Here is an 18,492-nt window from a genome sequence, read left to right as displayed (position 1 = left end):
TAAGAAAAAAGACGAGGACCAAAAAAAACCACACACATACACAAACATATCGTACTAAGAGAAGTCGTGCCTCTTCCTGCCAGAGGGAAGTCAGCGGGGGCCCCCAAGAGGTCGCTGGTGGCGCAAGAACCGAGGCCAGATTGGAGAGAAAGGAGGAAGGGGGGAAAAAAAACACACACACCCAGAAACTTTCTTCCCTGTTGCGAATAATCGCCGCCCCCCCCCGCTTCCAGGGAGAGGCAGTAACATGACACCCCAGAGAAACCCGGAGACCCGAGCAGAGGGAGGGAAGGAGGGAGGGAAAGAGGGAGGAGAGAGCGCGGCGGAGAGCCGGAGGGAGAAAGGGGAGGGGAAGGAGGAAAACCCCTGTCAAGGAGGTGGAGCGAGGGGATGGTGTCCGCCTCCGGTTCCTCCCCGCAGTTTTTGTAGAGGAGCCTGAGCCGGGACAAAACACGCCGAGACCGACAGCCACAAAGCCGGGGGCGGGGGGGTCCACGCTGGCGCTGGAGGCGAGCCCCGGCGGCCGCGAGCGAGCCCGAGGCGCTGCGGGGCGCGGGACGCGGGGGCGCTAGCGGGCCGGGCGCGGGCAGCGCCGCCGAGCCGGGGACGGGCACCTCGGCCGCTCGGGCCGCGGCGGCGGGGACCATGCCGAGGAAAGTCTCCTGAGCCCGGCAACTTCGGCCCCCTCCCCGCCCCCCACCCGGGCTGCCCTCGGCGCGGCCCTGCCCATGTGCAGCCGGCCGGCCGGGCTTTCCTCCTCGGATGGGCAGGCGGATGGGTGACCTCTTCTTGGCACGGGCAGGCTGTGCGCGGCGGCGGAGCCGGCGATGAAGAAGAAGCAGCAGCAGCCGCAGCATCCCGGCGGCGGCGCGGATCCCTGGCCCCATGGGGCCCCTCTGGGGGGCGCCCCTCCGGGCCTGGGCAGCTGGAAGCGCCGGGTCTCCCTGCTGCCCTTCGTGCGCTTCTCCCTCCGGGACTACGGTTTCTGCATGGCCACCCTGCTGGTCTTCTGCCTGGGCTCTCTCTTCTATCAGCTCGGCGGGGGACCCCCGCGCTTCCTGCTCGACCTGCGGCAGTATTTGGGTAAGGAAGGAAGGCGGGAGCGAGGGCGGCGCGAAGTTGTGCCGGGGCGGGGTGGAGGGGGGAGCCGGGCGCGGTAGGCACTTTGGCGCTGCCCCCGCCGCCGCTTCGTTGAGGCTCCCCAGGTGGGACTCCCGCGAGCATCCGTGCGGCGGCCCTGAGCGCCTGCTGCCTCCAGCGCGTCCGTCTGTCTGTCTGCGCAGAGGCGGGGGGCGGAGGTCGCGCCGCGGGGTTAACTTGCCCGGCAGGTACCCCGGGGCGGGGCGCCGCATACCTTCCCCCCGCCTCGGCCACCCCGTCTGGGGTGGAGTGCTGGCGTGTGAGTTAGTGAGTATGTACGAGTGTGTGTGTGTGTGTGTGTGTGTGTGTAATCAGGCCTGGCAGAGCGGGGAGAGGCGAGGGGCAGCGACGGCCCGTGCATGGCACTGTTAGTGACCACAGTCCCGTCCCGTCCAGCGCTCCGCGTCGCGGGGGTGGGATTAGTTTCTCCCCGGGGACCGTTCTGCGAATTCTGTCCCGCAAGATTTCCTCCTGTCCCCGGCCTGGGTGGCCCAGGGGCGGTTTGCGGGCTCCCACGCTGTCCGTGAGCTGGTTTGTGCTTGGGGCATCCCCTCCCCACCTAGCTGTCCGTAGCAGGGATCGACCTGCTTCGGCTGAACGATCCATAGCGCTGCATGTCCCAAGTCTGAACTTTTGGGGGAGGTCGTGCCTGGTTTAATAGGAGCAAGGCTGCCTATGTTTTTGAAGAGGTGAGGGGAAGGAGCTTGCGAAAAGAGCGGCTCCAGAGAGAGGATGTGACCTGCGGATCGGTGATCACTGCGCGGGAAGAGGGGGTGCCAGGGCCCAGCGAGCGTACCCCAGGTCCCCGGTGCGCGCCTGGCTAAGGGAGGATGCTCCTCTCTCGCAAGTCGTGGCTAGAGCAGGTCTCGACGGTGGTGGGTGGGGGTGGAAGAGGAGAGGCTGAGCGGGCCCAGATCATCGCCAACGTCCGAGCGGATAAACTAAAGCCCCCGGGGAACTTCCGGCATCTGCGTGACCCGAGCCAGCGCGCGAAGTGAAGCCCCCGGAGCGCTGGAACCACGAGCCAAACGACTCCGGCGGTTGGAGGCTGCCAACCTCACCCACAAAAATCCCTTCGTCGCCGAAGCCACAGGTCTAGATAGCAGATCGGTTTCGAAGGAAGAAAACCACTTCAGCAAAGTGACAGATGTGTTAGAGCGTTTTGAAATGTACATGCAGATAAAGCAATGCTTTGTTTTCCCGCGTAGAGAAGCTCAGGTTTTAAAAGCTACTCTTCTCTTTGGGTAGAAACTTTGGGGAACTACGGGGTTTTTTAAAGATGCTTTAGAGAAAATTAGAGGAAAACATTGCCCAAGTGGATTTCCAAAGAATAATCCTCAGCATCTGGTTTCCTAGGGAACATGGGGTAATATGTACTTTTGCTAAAGAATCAACTCTTTTCTCTGGGAGTTCTGTTTGGAAGTCTCAGCCCCATTGGCTCGCAGATTCCTGGTGCTACCACACAGGTTGCCGTTATTACCAACAGTCGCTGCTGTAGTAACTGGCATAGGGAGGGAAGTGATTGAGAAGCTTAGGTGTCTTTCTGCATGAACTCTGATAAGGAATTCTTTGTTGAGGTTCTTTTCAGGCAAAATACAGAGGCCAGTGATGTAGGGAAAGCATAGTGGAGAGTGAAGGAAGACACCTGTGATGTCCTATGGAGCACTTGGCTTTGGGCAGGGCATTTTCCATAGGTAAAATTCCCGCCTGGACCAGACTGCCTGTAACACATCCACCCAGCTCTTAAAATGTCCTTCTGATAACCTTCTTGGGGCAGGGAAATCTGGGAGGAGGAAGGATCAAAGGCATGTAGTGAGATGAGGGTAAAATCAAGAAACCGCAGTATCTAGCCTGTTAACTGCTTGAAAATTCAGTCAGATACCTGCGGTATCCAGAATTTTATGCGCTTTCATTATATACTCCAGGAAATGAAGCCTGATAAATTTGGGGGCTCTGTTGGTGAAAGGGTGAATTTACAAGCATTCACTCAGGGAACCAGAAAGAACTGAAAGATGGCATATTGCTCCTATTACTAACTCATCGTTGAATTTCTGACTGATGTAATGGGTTGAAAATGACGTCACTGTGAGCTGAAAATAAGATAACCCTTGGCCAAATTTGTTCCCTGTTGTTTTGTTATGTAAACATAATGATTTTCAGGAAAAGTGGGCTTGTGGTCTTTAAGAGGGTCTAAAATATACCCTTAATAATGTAAGGCCAAGGTATCTGCAGAATTATGCTCCCCTTGCTTCCTCCATTCTACTATTTTAGTGTCTGTGAAAACAAAATTGTGGTTAGTAAACACATCCTCTCAATTTTCCTAGGTAGCCAATTTTGGAGGCAAGTATTTTTCTTAAATATAAGTTCACATAAAGTCAAAATTTTCCAGATAAAAATATTATTTTTAGCAATATTTTTCTTGACAGAGTATTATTTTTAATAAACTTCTATAATATATTACATCTGACACATAGTAGCTACTAAATAAACATCTGTGGAAGTGACATTTGTACCTATTGTATCAAATAGGTAGTGTGATATGTAACATACTGAACACTGAATATTCTCACAGCAAAGAAATAGGACCATTTATGACAAAAGGTAACATTTACTGTGTATGTGCCAGTCAATGCACATGTAGGAAGAAATTGTATTAGCACAGAAATATCATAGATTAGGTACAGGTGTTATCCCTAATTTTGATATGGGAGAAGGGAGGGCAAAGAAGTTCACTGACTTGTTGAAGGACACAGAGTAAGTCAGGCAAGACTTGAACCCACGTCTGGTTGAATCAAGTGCCCACTGCATTAATACTACAAGCAGTTTAAGAGAAAAAGGAAATAGAGCCAAGATGTGAGTGGGGTACTAAAGAACCGACTGGTCAAAAAATGATCATTTTTATTTCTATAATTTCATTTTCCTTTTCTTGATACTTTGAGTATCTTGAGGGGCCAGCAGAGAAGGGAAACCATGCAAGCAGCAGGCCTGCTCTTAACTCCATCTTCCTGTTCTTCATCTCCAAGATGCCACCTCCATGAACTAGGCGACTGGACTCTCCCAGAGTCCCACAGTTGGAGGTGAGGTGAATTGGAATCTTAAATTTTTAATTTCTCTCTTTCTTTAACATTCATTCTCTGTTTAAGCTATGTGTGCATGCTCAGTTGCTCAGCTGTGTCCAGCTCTTTGAGGCGCCATGGACTGTTATCCACCAGCCTCCTCTGTCCGTGGAATTTTCCACTCAGGAATACTGCAGTGGGCTGCCATTTCCAGCTTCAGCGGATCTCCCGACCAAGGGATTGAACCGCGTCTCTTGCATCTCCTGCACTGGCAGGCGGATTCTTTACCACTGTGCCACCTTGAAGCCCCTGTCTAGGACAGTAGTTCTCGGTGTGTGGTCCCTGCATCGGCATCACCTGGTCACTGGTTACAAGTACAGATTCTCAGGTCTCATCTCAGACCTACTGAATGAAGCAGTCTGGGCGTGGGACCCCAGAGTCTGTTTTAGTAAGTCTTCCAGGGAATTCCGATGCCAGTCTCAGTTCGTGAACATTGTTCTAGAGTCAAACATTGCTTTTGGGACATTCCCTATGTATTTAAGAGAAGAAGAAGGGATGAGAGTGAGAGAAGTGATTTATAAAATATTTTAAAAGTGATGGGCATGGTTTCATTTTTAAGCTTCAACTTTTAAAAATGCTTCTACTTTGCTGCATGTGCCCCTTTGTTTCAAGAGGAAGAGCAGCCAACAGTTGTAGCCCCAACTGGCTTTTGACTGTCTGAGGTTAGGAGATGCATGGAATGAGGTGAAGGGGAGCAAGCAGAAAGCATAGTGTGGAGGAAGAAAGGGGAGTCGGTAAAGATGCTTCTTCTCAAAGGCACTGGGGTCAAGCAGCTTCTTTTTTCCTAGGCAGTTTGGGGAAGGGCAAAGTCTGTTCTTTTTAGAGATGCTTTTTGCTGCAACAGATTTATAAATAAAAAGGAAAGTGTGTGAGGGGGAGGAAATTTATGCAGAGAGAACTCTTGTCTTGCTTCTTTACCTCCTTGAAATGGGTGGAGGAAAGAGAGCATAAACACACAGTGGGGGCAGTAGACATGAATAGAGCAAATTGCTATACTTAAACTTGGAGACCATGGTCTGTGCAGTTCATTGAAATTATTTCATTTATTTTGAAGTGGCATTCAGACTTTGACTTGCTGTAGAAAACTAACCAAAATCAAATGAAATCTCCCATAGAAATTAGATTATGATGCAGCCTCTGCCAGTAGACTCATTACTTATGAGCTGTGGAAATATCAAAAACTTGGAATAACACTCGTTACATAGATGTAAACTGAATAAGCCAGATGGCTTACTACTGATCCCGTACAACCGGCAAACTCTTGATGATTTATTGTCAAGACTTGGATATGTGATTTAGCCTTTATGGGAACTAAATCTATGGGAACTAAATCTGTTGGATTGATCTCAAGTTGATAGGCTTTCCTTTCCTTTTTTAACTTACACTATTTTAAATGGGGATATACTACTCTAGTTTTCAGAATTGCCGGTCTTGATATGTAGATTACATATGAGCGTGGCAATTTTGAGTCAAAAATGAAAGAAAAAGATGTAACTTTATTGACTTGAAAGTATCTAAGTTTAAATGAGTTTAAAGGAAAATGTGAAAATTGAGGTCCAGACTTGTTGCAAAATAGTTTCTCTAAACCTTAATAGTCAAATTAAGTTTCCTTCTGCACATCATATATAGTTTAAATATAATACCCCAGTCCCCAGACAGTAATCTAGGAAGTGAATGCATAAAATATGATGTAATCAATAGAAACCGTTGACATAAAAAGAAAATAACATTCTTGTTCATAGCTGCAAGTTTATCTTATAGGGTTGGTTGGGGACACAGTAGCACTGTTTTAGAGGAAGATAGAAAATGGAATTCAGCTATGGCAGACTGTTCTGTAAACACACAGCATGAATAGTGAAAAGCATTCTGTCTTGTAAACTATTTTTAATGTAGACTCATCTCAGTATGAGTTGTTTTAAACTACAGATAAATATGTATTATCTGGATACTGTCTTTCTTCAAATTCCCTGTCATTGATCCAAGTTTAAAACACTAGTTGGTTTTGTATTTGAGAAACTAGAATGAAAGTGCTCAAGATTTTTGAGTCCCCAAAGAAATAGTATCTTTTGCTTCCCTAGAGGGAAATAGCAGGAGCAGAAACTGTAGCTTTCCCTGCAGCTGCACTGAACAGGTCAGTGATGGACAGTGAAAAGGCATCTTATCTGAAAAACTGTAGCTACTAGAATGATTAGAAATTGTCACTTGCTGTTTTTTTTTATTTTTTAGAAAGAAGTTAAGTCTTGATTGCAAATAAGTTTTGTCCTACCTATATTTATTTTTATTACAGAAACAACTTTAAGCAAACAGTGATATATATAAACCCTTTATCAGAAATGGGGAGAGAACACTGGAATTTCACCAAATTCTTGTTGCAGAAGTCAAAACAATGTAACAACTATTGTGCAAGAAATTTCCAAATGAAGCACACTTCAGTATATGCTGTTGATTTTTAATTCACTCACTTAAAATGTAATAGTTTCAACTGTTTTTAGAATATTCCTGGATAAGTGAAACCATTGCTAGAGTCACTTCTAGAACATTTGCATCACCAAAAAGAAAATCCTCGTTCGCTTTAATTATCACCTCACTATTCCTCCATTTCCCCAAGCCCTTAGGAACTAATCTATTTTTAGTCTTTATAGATTTGCCTCTTCTGGACGTTTCATAGAAATGAAATCATTTAATGTGTGGTCTTTTGTGCGTGGCTTCTTTTACTTAGAAAATTGCTGTCAAGGTTCATTCATATTGTAGCCTGTATCAGCACTTATTCATTTTTATGACTGGATAATATTCCATTGTATCGATATACCACATTTTGTTTATCCACTCGTCTATTTCTCAACATTTCAGTTGTTTCTTTTGGCTATTGTGCTAAGGCTGCTGTGAACTTTTGTATATAAGTTTTTGTATGAACATCTATTTTCTGTTCTTTTAAGTATATCAATTCAGTTCAGTTGCTCAGTTGTGTCCGACTCTTTGTGACCCCATGGACTGCAGCACACCATGCTTCCCTGTCCATCATCAACTCCCAGAGCTTACTCAAATTCATGTCCATTGAGTTGATGATGCCACCCAGCCATCTCATCCTCTATCATCCCCTTCTCCTCCCACCTTCAATCTTCCCCAGGATCAGGATCTTTTCTAGTTCTTTGCATCAGATGGCCAAAGTATTAGAGTTTCAGCTTTAGCATCAGTCCTTCCAATGAATATTCAGGACTGATTTTTCTTTATGATTGACTGGTTTGATCTCTTTGCAGTCCAAGGGACTCTCAAGAGTCTTCTCCAACACCACACTTCAAAAGCATCAATTCTTCGGCACTCAGCTTTCTTTATGAATGTCCAACTCTCACATCCGTATATGGCTACTAGAAAAACCATAGCTTTGACTAGATGGACCTTTGTTGGCAAAGTCATGTTTCTGCTTTTAAATATGCAGTCTAGGTTAATCATAGCTTTTCTTCCAAGGAGCAAGCAACTTTTAGTTTCATGGCTGCAGTCACCATCTACAGTGAGTTTGGAGCCCCCCAAAATAAAGTCTCTCACTGTTTCCATTGTTTCCCCATCTATTTGTCATGAAGTGATGGAATTGGATGCCATGATCTTAGTTTTCTGAATGTTGAGTTTTAAGCCAACTTTTTCACTCTCCTCTTTCACTTTCATCAAGAGACTCTTTAGTTCTTCACTTTCTGCCGTAAGTATACATGTCAGAGTGAATTACTAGGTCATATGATAATTCTGTGTTTAATTTATTGAGGAACTGCCAAGTTGTTTTCCACAGTGGTTGCACCATTGTATATCCCCACCCACAGTTTATGAGTTCCAGTTTCTCTACAGCCTTACCAACACTTGTTATTTTCCATTATTTTGATTGTAGACATCCTAATGGGTATGAAGTGGTATCTTATTGTGGCTTTTTTATTTTTGGTATCTTCCTAATGATAAGTGATGTTGGACATCTTTTCCTGTACTTTTTGTATATCTTCCTTGGAAAAATGCCTATTCACACTCTTTGCCTGTTTTTTTTACCTGAGTTGGCTTTTTTGTTTTGAGTTTTAAGTACAGTGTCTGGGTATAGAGTAAAACTTAAATAAATTTCTAGTGATTGAACACAAAGACCACTTTAAAAGAATCTTGGGAGTCTTGTTTTACAGTTATGAATGACTTTGAATAGTAAACACTTTACATTTAGTTCTACTGTATGAAAATTCATAAATAGGTAACAAAACTATTTTATAGGAGTCACAAAGATTATTGTGACTTATATTTGGAGTATGAGTATTGTCAATCTTGAAGAGCAGATTATAGTACAGTGGTGTGAGAATTCTTTCTTTGTGCTTTTTCAGTAGAATGGAACCAATGAGTTCAGCAGGGGAAAACATTTGTGTAAATTATGTTCCTTATACTATGTACTATGAGGCCACCAAGGAAATTTAGAACATTCTTACAAAATTAGGATTCATATGCAATTCCTTTTTATTCACATTGTGATATAATATACAGGACAAATATATAGTTCTTTAAGTAAAATAATAAAATAAATTAGAAATTTAACTTTTGTAAAATAAATTAGGATTTTAGGAAGAAATATTTCCTTCAAAGTGTTAGACATTTTTAGTAGGTTTTAAAATTATATATTATCAAAATAAGAAGCTTTAAAATAAGTACAGTCAATTCCATGCTGCCTGATAAGAGATTCAATTTGAATAGTTTGTAACACTCTTATACTAAAAATTATCAGGGAGCCAGATAGCAGTGAAGTGCCCAGGGTATGCTGCACTTCTCAGTCTATCTCAGATTTTATAGCAATTGTCTGTAATTTCCCAAGGACAGCCACTGGCCCATCTTTCTTGTCTCACCACCCACCTGCTTTGGCTTCTGCTATTGCCCCTTTGCTGATAGCTAAGGAAGCTCAAATTCCAAGGGTGATCTCTGAACTCCTTAGTACTTATTTCATAATCACTTTTGAAGTTTTGACACTCTACTGTGTGTTGTCATAATTTGTAGGCAAGCTCCTTGGAAGGAGGAAGCTTGCTCAATACTTCCATCTCTACTGTGACACCTCTCCTGGGTGCTCCACATGAACCCGTAGGAAGTATCTGTTGATTCAAAATATTTGCTAAGCAGACTGTTCTTTACTAGGGCTTCAATTCTGCTTTGTTTTGTCCCTATTTTCAGTAGAGAATGTGGGGAGGGGTTCCAGGAAAGACTCTAGCCAATGGTTGGTTCTCCAGCCCATCTCTTTCTGGCTATTTGAAGCATATGCTCCAAAGATGTTAAAACCACTACGACATACAGTTCTATAAACGTTTTCTTCTCTAATGTTTTCTACCTCTTACCTGTTGGGATTTAGGATTGCATTCATAGAGCTTTCCTTGTAATTAAGAATGCCTGAGGTCAATCTAGAGATTTGAGTGCATACTAGAATGCAAACTTCTTGTTTCTTGTCATTTTCCTGAACCCTAAACCAGTTGTTTTGGGAATTTGCAGAATAGCAGTTTGTTTCTTGCTCTAGGTCAATGTCTTCCTTAAGTAGCAATTTGTATTAAATTAGCTGATATATTTCAAGCATGACTGTAAGGAGATGAGACCATAAGATGATGTGGGTTTTGAAATAGTGACTGAATGGATTTTAACCTAGAATGGCAGAATAATAGATTATAAAATTAAAGCTCAGTGCATAAACCCTTTGACCTTGTTTACTGAAAGACACAGAAATAATCTTAAGTTACGACCTTGATTAAGTAATTCTGATTTCATTCATTGATAGATGATTTAAATAACCACTTGCATTAAACCATAATGCATTTCTGGAAACATCATTGATTTTTTTTTTCTAGTTCAGTGAGTGTGACTTTTACAGCCTTATGAAAATAAAATGAAAGTATTCTGAAACATATAAACTTTTTGTTCAGTCATTCAGCAGATATTCACTGAAAGCTTTCTGTGGATCAAAAGCATCAGATACTAGAAAAAGTACAAGCTTTAGAGCAGGGATCTGGGTATGAACGACTGTGTTTCCACTTCTTAGCTGGAACGCAGGCAGTGCTCTTATCTTCTCAAAACCTGAGGTGTTTTAATCCATGTTGTTTGTTGTTTAGTCACTAAGTTCTATCCAACTCTTTTGTGGCCCCAAGGACTATATAGCCTGCTGGCTTCTCTATCCATGGAATCTTCCAGGCAAGACTATTGGAGCGGGTTGTCATTTCCTTCTCCAGGGGATCTTCCCGACCCCGGGATCGAACCTGCATCTCCTGCATTGGAAGGCAGATTCTTTACCACTGCACCACCAGGGAAGCCCCACATGATGGGATTACTCTGGTAACTCAGATGGTAAAGAATCCACCTGCAATGAGGGAGACCTGGGTTGGGAAGATCCCCTGGAGGAGGAAAGGGCAACCCACTCCAGTATTCTTGTCTGGAGAATCCGCATGGGCAGAGGAGCCTGGCGGGCTACAGTCCATGGGATTGCAGAGTCGGATGTGACTGAATGACTAAGCACAACATTTTATAAAGTACTTGTCTAACTCAAGGCCTTGCATTTGATTTCAACAAATGCCAATTTTCTCGCCTTATTCTTTGCTTCTCTCAGATCCCCTTTTCTTTTGGCACACACACACATACCAGTGGAATATGCAGATTCATTCATGGCTTGCTTCTGTTTGAATGAACCATTCTACCCAAGACGTGTGAAATTACCGAAGCAGTATTTTTGTGGCTTATCTTGTCACCCTCACCTTCAAGCTGATGAAGACTCATCAGCAGCTGACATTCTCCAGTCATTTGTCCTGTTAACTATACGCACACAAATCTTTCTGCTTCTTAACCTCTCTTCTGCTTCCTGGAAACCATCTGAAAAAGGCATTCTTTGCCCAGCCTGCTTTTCTCTGTTTTGAATTTATCCACGTTCCTCCCCACCCCAGACACACACACCTTGCATTCACAATATTAACATAATTGTAAGAAAAGGAGCATGGCACAGCTCCCTCTCTGGGATCGCCAGCTGGCCTAGGACTGGACTGTGATCCACATCAGTCTACTCTTTCAAACGATCGCAGAGCCTGGCATACACTGGGGCTGCCGCTAGAGCCTTTCCCCCTCGTGATGGGACTACGGCGCCCAGTAGTCTGGCCGCGGATTTGTCTCTGGGTCTCACTTCCCTTCCATTGGAGGTCAGGGCAGGAACAGTGAACCAAAATAGCGGGTCATATCTTTGTCGAAAGGCTGGTGAACTTGCTTCTGTTTTCCATTCTCTGCTTCTTCATGTTGCCTTGACCTGTCCAGCGTCTGATGGGTGCTGGGGCAAGCCAGAGCCAACAGGGCCATTAGTCTCCAGGGTGGCTGGTCACCTAATCCCTTGAGAAGCTGAAAGCAAGTGGGATTTTACATTACTTAATGGTAAGTTAAATTTTGTCAAGGGAAACCATGACCTTGCAACTCTGGCACAGAGCTTCCTTTGACAGGTAGACTGTTTGACACAAATGCCTTCTCACTGGGTAAGTGGGACAGTCAGGCAGAGCCCTTTGGGCTGCTGGAAGGGACAGGGAACCTGGGTCTGGAGGGAGTCTCCAAAAAGTTCAGTGGTCAGTACTGTTGAGTCACGTGAACCTCCTGAGCTTACATTTCTTTGCCTCCAAAATGAAGATGTTTAATTAGGTCTGTGATCCTCAGTTGTTTTTCTTTCCTAGGACCCTCGTTAGCAGCAGGGTTTCCATGTGGTCTGGATGGTCTGTCTGGGAATATGTACCAGTGGCCAGGAAAGGGAGCACAGGGATAGTTCTGGAGCTTTCTAGATGATGGTGCTCCTTTTTTCTTTAGAATGACTGAATGAGGTATTCTCTGAGGTCCCACCTGGAGCTTCCCAGTGGCTCAGTGGTCAAGGATTGGCCTGCCATGCAGGAACCGCAGGTAGATGCAGGTTTGATCCCTGGGTCAGGAAGATTCCCCTGGAGAAGGGAATGGCAACTCACTGCAGTATTCTTGCCTGGGAAATGCCATGGACAGAGGAGCCTGGCGGGCTATAGTCTATGAGGTCACAAAGAGTTGGACATGACTGAGTGGCTAACATTTTCGCTTTGTGGAGAGGAGTTACTATCAGAAGGGACTCTCTTCTCAACGGTTTTCTTTTGAAATGACTGTGCTACGCCCTCCCCTGCCCGTAGTTACAGGCAGGTGAGTGGAGCTGGCGGGAGGGGAGGGGAGGTGCACCCCTCTGGAGCTCTGTCTCAGGTCCCAAATACAAGTCTTGCCGAGTTCTTGGCGCCACGTTTGTGCTGGACGGTCTGCCCACTGAGACACCCTTCTCCACACTAAGAAAGAAGCACAGCCAGCAAGCCACTCCCAGGTCACAGCAAATAGCACGTGCCCTACTTCTCTCCACCCCTGAGACTTTGCTGAGTCTGTAAGAAGCGGAGGACAGAAGGAACTAATGCGGTGCTTAGAATGCCTCATCTTCCCTGAAAGTATTTTTGCAATATTCCTGAAAGCAAGGGAACTCACTCATCTGGTTGGAGTTTTCACAGAAACGTGATTGCATATTTTTTTTTTTTTTTGCAACTTCATTCTGCTTTAGTGTCAAAATGCAGCCAGCGATGTGCCAAAAAATGTGTGCTAAATCACACGCAGATTTAGACACTTCAAGAGGAAGTTATTTTTACCACACTGGGGAAGAAAACAGAAAGTGACAATTAGCAGGGAAGCCAAGGCGGGGCTAAGTCGGGAGGGGAAGGCACGCCTGCCTCTCCTGTCTTGCCAGGTTGGCCTGGGGATTGTGGTGTGGTCGCCTCTTAGCAGGTAGAGCACGGAGTTCCGGTGTGGAAGACCTGCCCAGAGGAGGATGTTGACATAACCTTCACGTGTGATGCCCGATTGAACTGTGTGGAGTTCACATGAGTCCCTGCTGAAAACGTAGCCCCCTCCATAGAAGCTGCTCTCTAACTAGCAGCTGCGTAGGACCCGGAGGTGAAAATGGAGGACAGCATTCTGGAAAGCTCCATAAATATGAAAACCAAATGGCGTGATGTCTTTAGTTTTCTTTAGCAGATGACAGGATTGAGGTCATATTATTTTCTTTGCTCATGCTTTTCTCAGCTCAGAAGGCTGTTCTTGTTTGCTTGCCTAGCGGAGATCCAGGGCCTTACGGAGTCTGAAATGTTTGTGGTTATGTTCTTCTAGCCCTGCTGTGAAAGGAAGAGGTTCCCAGAAACGAAAGGGAGGGAGGAAGAAAGGCTTGTTTGCATCCACAGCCTCGGTCTTTTTATGGCGCTTTACACCCGGCCGAAGGAGATCTGCAGCTACCGTGTAGTGATAAGATTTCAAGTCCCTTGAGTTTGAAGCTTGATGGTGAACTTTTCAAAATGCATTTGGATGAGGCTTTATTCAGGCCTCCAGTGTCTTGCTCTCCTGTTCCTTCCTGGGAGAGATGTGCAGGTCCCGTGCCAGTGTCTACTGAAACAGCTACGATGGGGCCACTCTGCTGTGACCTGAGCTCTGGCATTGATGGTGTGGGTGTGGGCACACTGTTAGATGTGTTCCCTAGCTGAGATGGGGAGGACCTACTGGAAAATATGTTGGCTATTCATTCGGTGGGCTCCTGCTTTTGTGTTTCGCTTCTTTCACGACATTATGAATTTGCTGTTTCCAAACATAGTTGCCTTTCACCAGATTTTCCCTGGCCACCTTGTCGGAATGATAGGTGAGTTTTGTCAGTTTCAGAGTAAGTCTTCCCCACAGGCTTAGGTTTCATGGGAGCTTCATATCCATGAGACTTAAGGGATCAGAAAACATGTGTTTTCCTATTGCTTTCAGATGCCCGCCCTCCTTCCCATGTGGCTTGGCAGTCGTCCTCTGTCATCTCTTCCATCTATTCAAGTTCATTCCTTCAACAAATGTTCATCAAGCCCCAGTTATGCACTGGTTGCTGGAGGTAGTGTGACTCATGACACTGTCCCTGCCCTGGGTGCAGGGAAGGGACTGGATTCTACCGGGAGGGGCAGAGAAGGACTTAGAATAAATGTAAAGTGATAACCAGGGGTCTCTGGGAAGCTAAAGGAGGAGGTTAGAAGCAGGGATTAGATATGCCTGGCTGTGATTTGGTTAATGATCTCCTTGGTTAAGATCCTATTTATGCCAGGAGCTCAGGGCTTCTCAAATCTGGCTGCATAATAGAATAACCTGGAGAACTTTGGAAAATACTGATTTTCACTCATTTGGTCAGGGGTAGGGCCTGGGCATCTGTACTTGTTTAAAGCTCCCCATGCAATTCTGATGTTCAACCAAACTGGAGAACCTCTGCAGTTCATAGATGGCCAGGGAGCTTTGGGTGTGCGCTAAGTCCTTTTGTGGTATTATTTGGAGATGTTTCACTTAGCTTAGAGTCTTTTATTTGGCTGTGACTTTTAACATTTTAGCTTTCGACTTCTGTATACAAGCTCTTCTCAAATTTAAATGTGCACTCAAATCCCCTAGGAATTTGTTTAACTGTTAGATTCAGGGGTAGTAGGTGGGGGGTGGTGTCTGAGATTCAGCATTCCCCAAAAGCTCCCAGTGTCACCAGTGCCCCAGTCAGCGACCACATTTTGAGTAGTAAGTATCTATCCTGTAGCAATTTTGGAATGTGATTAATTCTTGTAAACAGACAAATGAGCGAGGGTTCATCCTAGCCGGCAAAGATCTGTACTATTAAATGTTTCATTAATTTCTTTTAATTGAATTCTCATTCACCAGTTTGACTGTTCGAATTTAAGAACATTCTATGGTCTCCACGTGCATGCCTGCGTGCTCAGTCATGTCTCTTTGCCACCTCATGGACTGTAGCCCACCTGGCTTCTCTGTTCATGGAATTTTCCAGGCAAGAATACTAGAGTGGGTTACTGCTTCGTACTTCAAGGGATCTTCCTGACCCAGGGATCAAGCTCTAGAGTCTCCTGCATTGGCTGGGAGATTCTTTACATGTGCCACCTGGGAAGCCCCTTAATTACATTAGCTGTTTCTTAAGAATCATACACTTTCATACACTTGCCTGACTAAAGTTTGAAAATGTCTGCTTTTATTAATTTCTGTAATCCATAGTATTGAAATACAGGCTGTTTGGAGGTTTGTGAACATACAGATGCGACCTGTTGTCAAGTTTATTAATAAGCATAGGAGGTTAAATAATTGGTCTTGGATATAAAGTTTCTTCAAATAGTTACTGCAGATTCTTGCACTGTTTTTAATTTTAATAATGTTGGAATTCATGGCCAAGAGTCCTATTTTCCAAATACTCCAGGTAAAGTTTTTTTTTTAATGGTCAGAGCAAACAATGGGGTGTGAATAAAGCAAATAATTGGAATGACTCAGTGTAATGCTTTGAAAATACAATTTTAATAAATAATTAAAACCCTTACATGCTCATTGTAGAAAACTGGGAAGTAGGAAAGCATAAAGAAGAAAGTAAAATGTGTGTTAATTCCTGTATTGAGAAGTACTTTGGTTTGGTTGCATGCTTCCAAGCAGTACCTCAAATGTCATTTTGTTTCTTTACATGGTGTTCAACAACATTGGTTTTCATGGTGGCAGAGTTTCTTATGAATGTATAATAATTCCTCTAGCAAGGAGTTTTGATATTTAGCCTATTTCCAGCTTTTCATGATTCTACATAAAGTTGTGATGAACAGTATTAAATTTTTGCACACTTCTCTACTATCCTGGGAGAAATTCCTAGACTTGAAATTGCTGGGTTAAAGCGTGTACCCATTAAAAAAAAATCTTTTAGTACAATTGCCATATGCTTTGGTGTCTTTCACCAGCAGTCTGTTTTGGTCATATTTTGCAAGCACTGGATAAAATCTTATAAAACTCCTCACCCATTCAATTGGTGAAAAATGATATTTTAAGCTGTAATTCACATTTGTTTGAATATTAATTAAACTGAGTAATTTGACTATCTTTTGGGAATTATGATTTTTTCCCTGCTTTTCCTCTATAGGTGTGTTCCTTCTTTTGCTAATTTTAAGAATTTTTAAGAGATGAGGGGTATTAGCCCTTCACCATACTTTCAAATATGTTTTTAAATTGCCCTTTAGTTTTTTTTTCCGATTTATTTTTATTAGTTGGAGGCTAATTGCTTTACAATATTGTAGTGGTTTTTGTCATACATTGACATGAATCAGCCATGGATTTACATGTATTCCCCATCCCGATCCCCCCTCCCACCTCCCTCTCCACCCGATTCATCTGGGTCTTTCCAGTGCACCAGGCCCGAGCACTTGTCTCGTGCAACCAGCCCTTTAGTTTTAGAAATCAGTTTCTTTTATTTTTTCTTTATTCTAATGAACTTTTTTCCATTTATTATTTTTCCTTTACTTTAATGCTTAGGAAGTTCTTATATCCTGTATTTTCCCTATATTTTCTTCTAGTTCATTTGTTGTTTCACTTTTTCATTTACTTTTTACACTCTTTTAGCATTTATTTTGGTATGAATTGATCCAATGGTTTTGCAAGTCTAGTTGGAGACAGAGTCATACTTGAGTGATGTCATTCATTAACACTAAATTAAAATTTCAAACATTGAAATTGATTTCAAGCCTAATTCTCTTAGAAGATTTGAACCCCGCAGTTGCCGTTTACTTTCTAAACTTTTGGGGACAAGGTCCCCCAGCTTCCAGCCCATGGTCCTTGTTTCTGGAGAGAACTTTTGTGTGTCAGTAGATTGTGGAGTCTCTGGCGAGTCTAGGCAGACACAACCACTCTCCTTGCCCACTCGGCCTGAGTTGCCTGAGTAAGTGCAGGACTAGGCAAGTTTTTAAGTCTTAGCCTCTTGGATTCCTTTTGAGTCTCTGGAGCAAAAAATAAGCACCCTATCCCCAGACACATGCTTCCTTTTCAACTGCGCTAGAATCCTTAGGGGGCAGTGATAGATGAGCTCCTCGTGGACAGCCTGTCTCAGCCAGCCCTCCTCCCTTTGTAGTTCCTTGTAATGAGGACAGCCCTCTTTTAAACACTGTTTTCTAAGCAGCTAGATGACAATAAGTTGTTTAGCTCCTATGTGCTGTTATTCTTTTGAATGTTTATAAAATTCAAGGGATCACAATTTGATGACAGAGACATCTGAAGGCCAACCATATGGTCTAATAGAACTACATCTTCTTTTTTTGGAAATCACATTTCTTCTGTGAATTTGCCCCAAAGAGGATGCTTTCTATCACAGGAGGCAGTGTTGTATAAAAGAGCAGTGGCTTCAAATCAGAAGTCTTCTGTGTGAGTCCTGGCATTGCCAGCATGCAGCTGGGTGACCTTGGGCAGTTCATTTAACCTCTCTGAGTTTCCATTGGAACTTTAGAGGGACTCTTTCTGCTCCAGAATAACAACCACTAGATTATGAAGAGAATGCTGTCTGCTACTCTGCTGACTGGAATACTGTGAATATTTGCATTTTTCATATCTGCTAATGCACACCTTCGTTTTAATTATCCAGGCAGAAGCCTAGCCAGAGCAGGTGGCACTTCAGAGTTTAGGAGCCAGAGAGATGTTACTTACTGTGCGATGTGTGTGTCTTGTGTCAACAAACACACACATCCATCAAAATTTTGCCTCTAGGCATTCACAAGCAGTGCTTATTGTTGTGTGTATTCCTGCCCTTTCTGAACTCTAGGGTTTTCGTGCAGGAAGAAGACCTCCAGGGACTGTGTAAGTTACATTTTTGTCCAGTAAATGTTTTTATTTGTTGAAAGAATATTCTTGCGAAGAATAGTTTGCTGATTGAAAGTTCTAAAAATGTTTATCCCTGTGATCACTTGATACAATTTTAATTTTTCAAATTTTTTTTTTTTTTCAAAATCAAATGTGCCAGAGACACAAAGATTTTTCTAAAGAGCTGCTAGCCTGGTCATCTCTGATACAGATGTATATATTCATAACTTTCATATATGTATTTATGGTAGTAGAGATTCATTCACATGCCTTGGGGAGCATGGGGGATGGGAAATAGGGAGAAGGAGAGGGCTTCATGGAAAAAGTGACATGAGCTGGGTGTTGAAGCATAAATAGGAGTTTGCCCGACAGATGTGGCAAAGGACATTCCAGAAAGAAAGAGAAGCCCTGGCAAAGGCTAAGGGAGAGAAAGTGAAAGAGTCAGTCGCTCAGTTGTGTCTGACTCTTTTCGACCCCATGGACTGTAGCCCTCTAGGCTCCTCTGTCCATGGATTTCCCAGACAAGAATACTGGAGAGGGTTGCCATTCCCTTTTCTAGGGGATCTTT

At 43.9% G+C, this 18,492-nt stretch overlaps 1 protein-coding gene across 2 annotated transcripts in view; it reads left to right on the top strand.

Annotated features, from left to right (window-relative positions):
* The first annotated feature begins 355 nt into the window (after positions 1 to 355).
* The window catches only part of UST (uronyl 2-sulfotransferase), a 322,913-nt gene continuing 304,776 nt past the window's right edge, over positions 356 to 18,492 (top strand). The window contains exon 1 of one of the 2 annotated variants that reach the window (XM_065931174.1): positions 356 to 1,083. In XM_065931174.1, the coding sequence (XP_065787246.1) occupies positions 828 to 1,083 (256 nt within the window). In that variant the 5' untranslated portion in view covers positions 356 to 827. The remainder of the gene's footprint in view (positions 1,084 to 18,492) is intronic. The other variant, XM_065931173.1, reaches the window with a different exon arrangement.

Source organism: Muntiacus reevesi, chromosome 3 (assembly GCF_963930625.1).
Source record: "Muntiacus reevesi chromosome 3, mMunRee1.1, whole genome shotgun sequence".
In the NCBI taxonomy this organism is placed as follows: Eukaryota; Metazoa; Chordata; class Mammalia; order Artiodactyla; family Cervidae; genus Muntiacus; species Muntiacus reevesi.
This window is presented reverse-complemented; position numbering and strand designations above follow the sequence as displayed.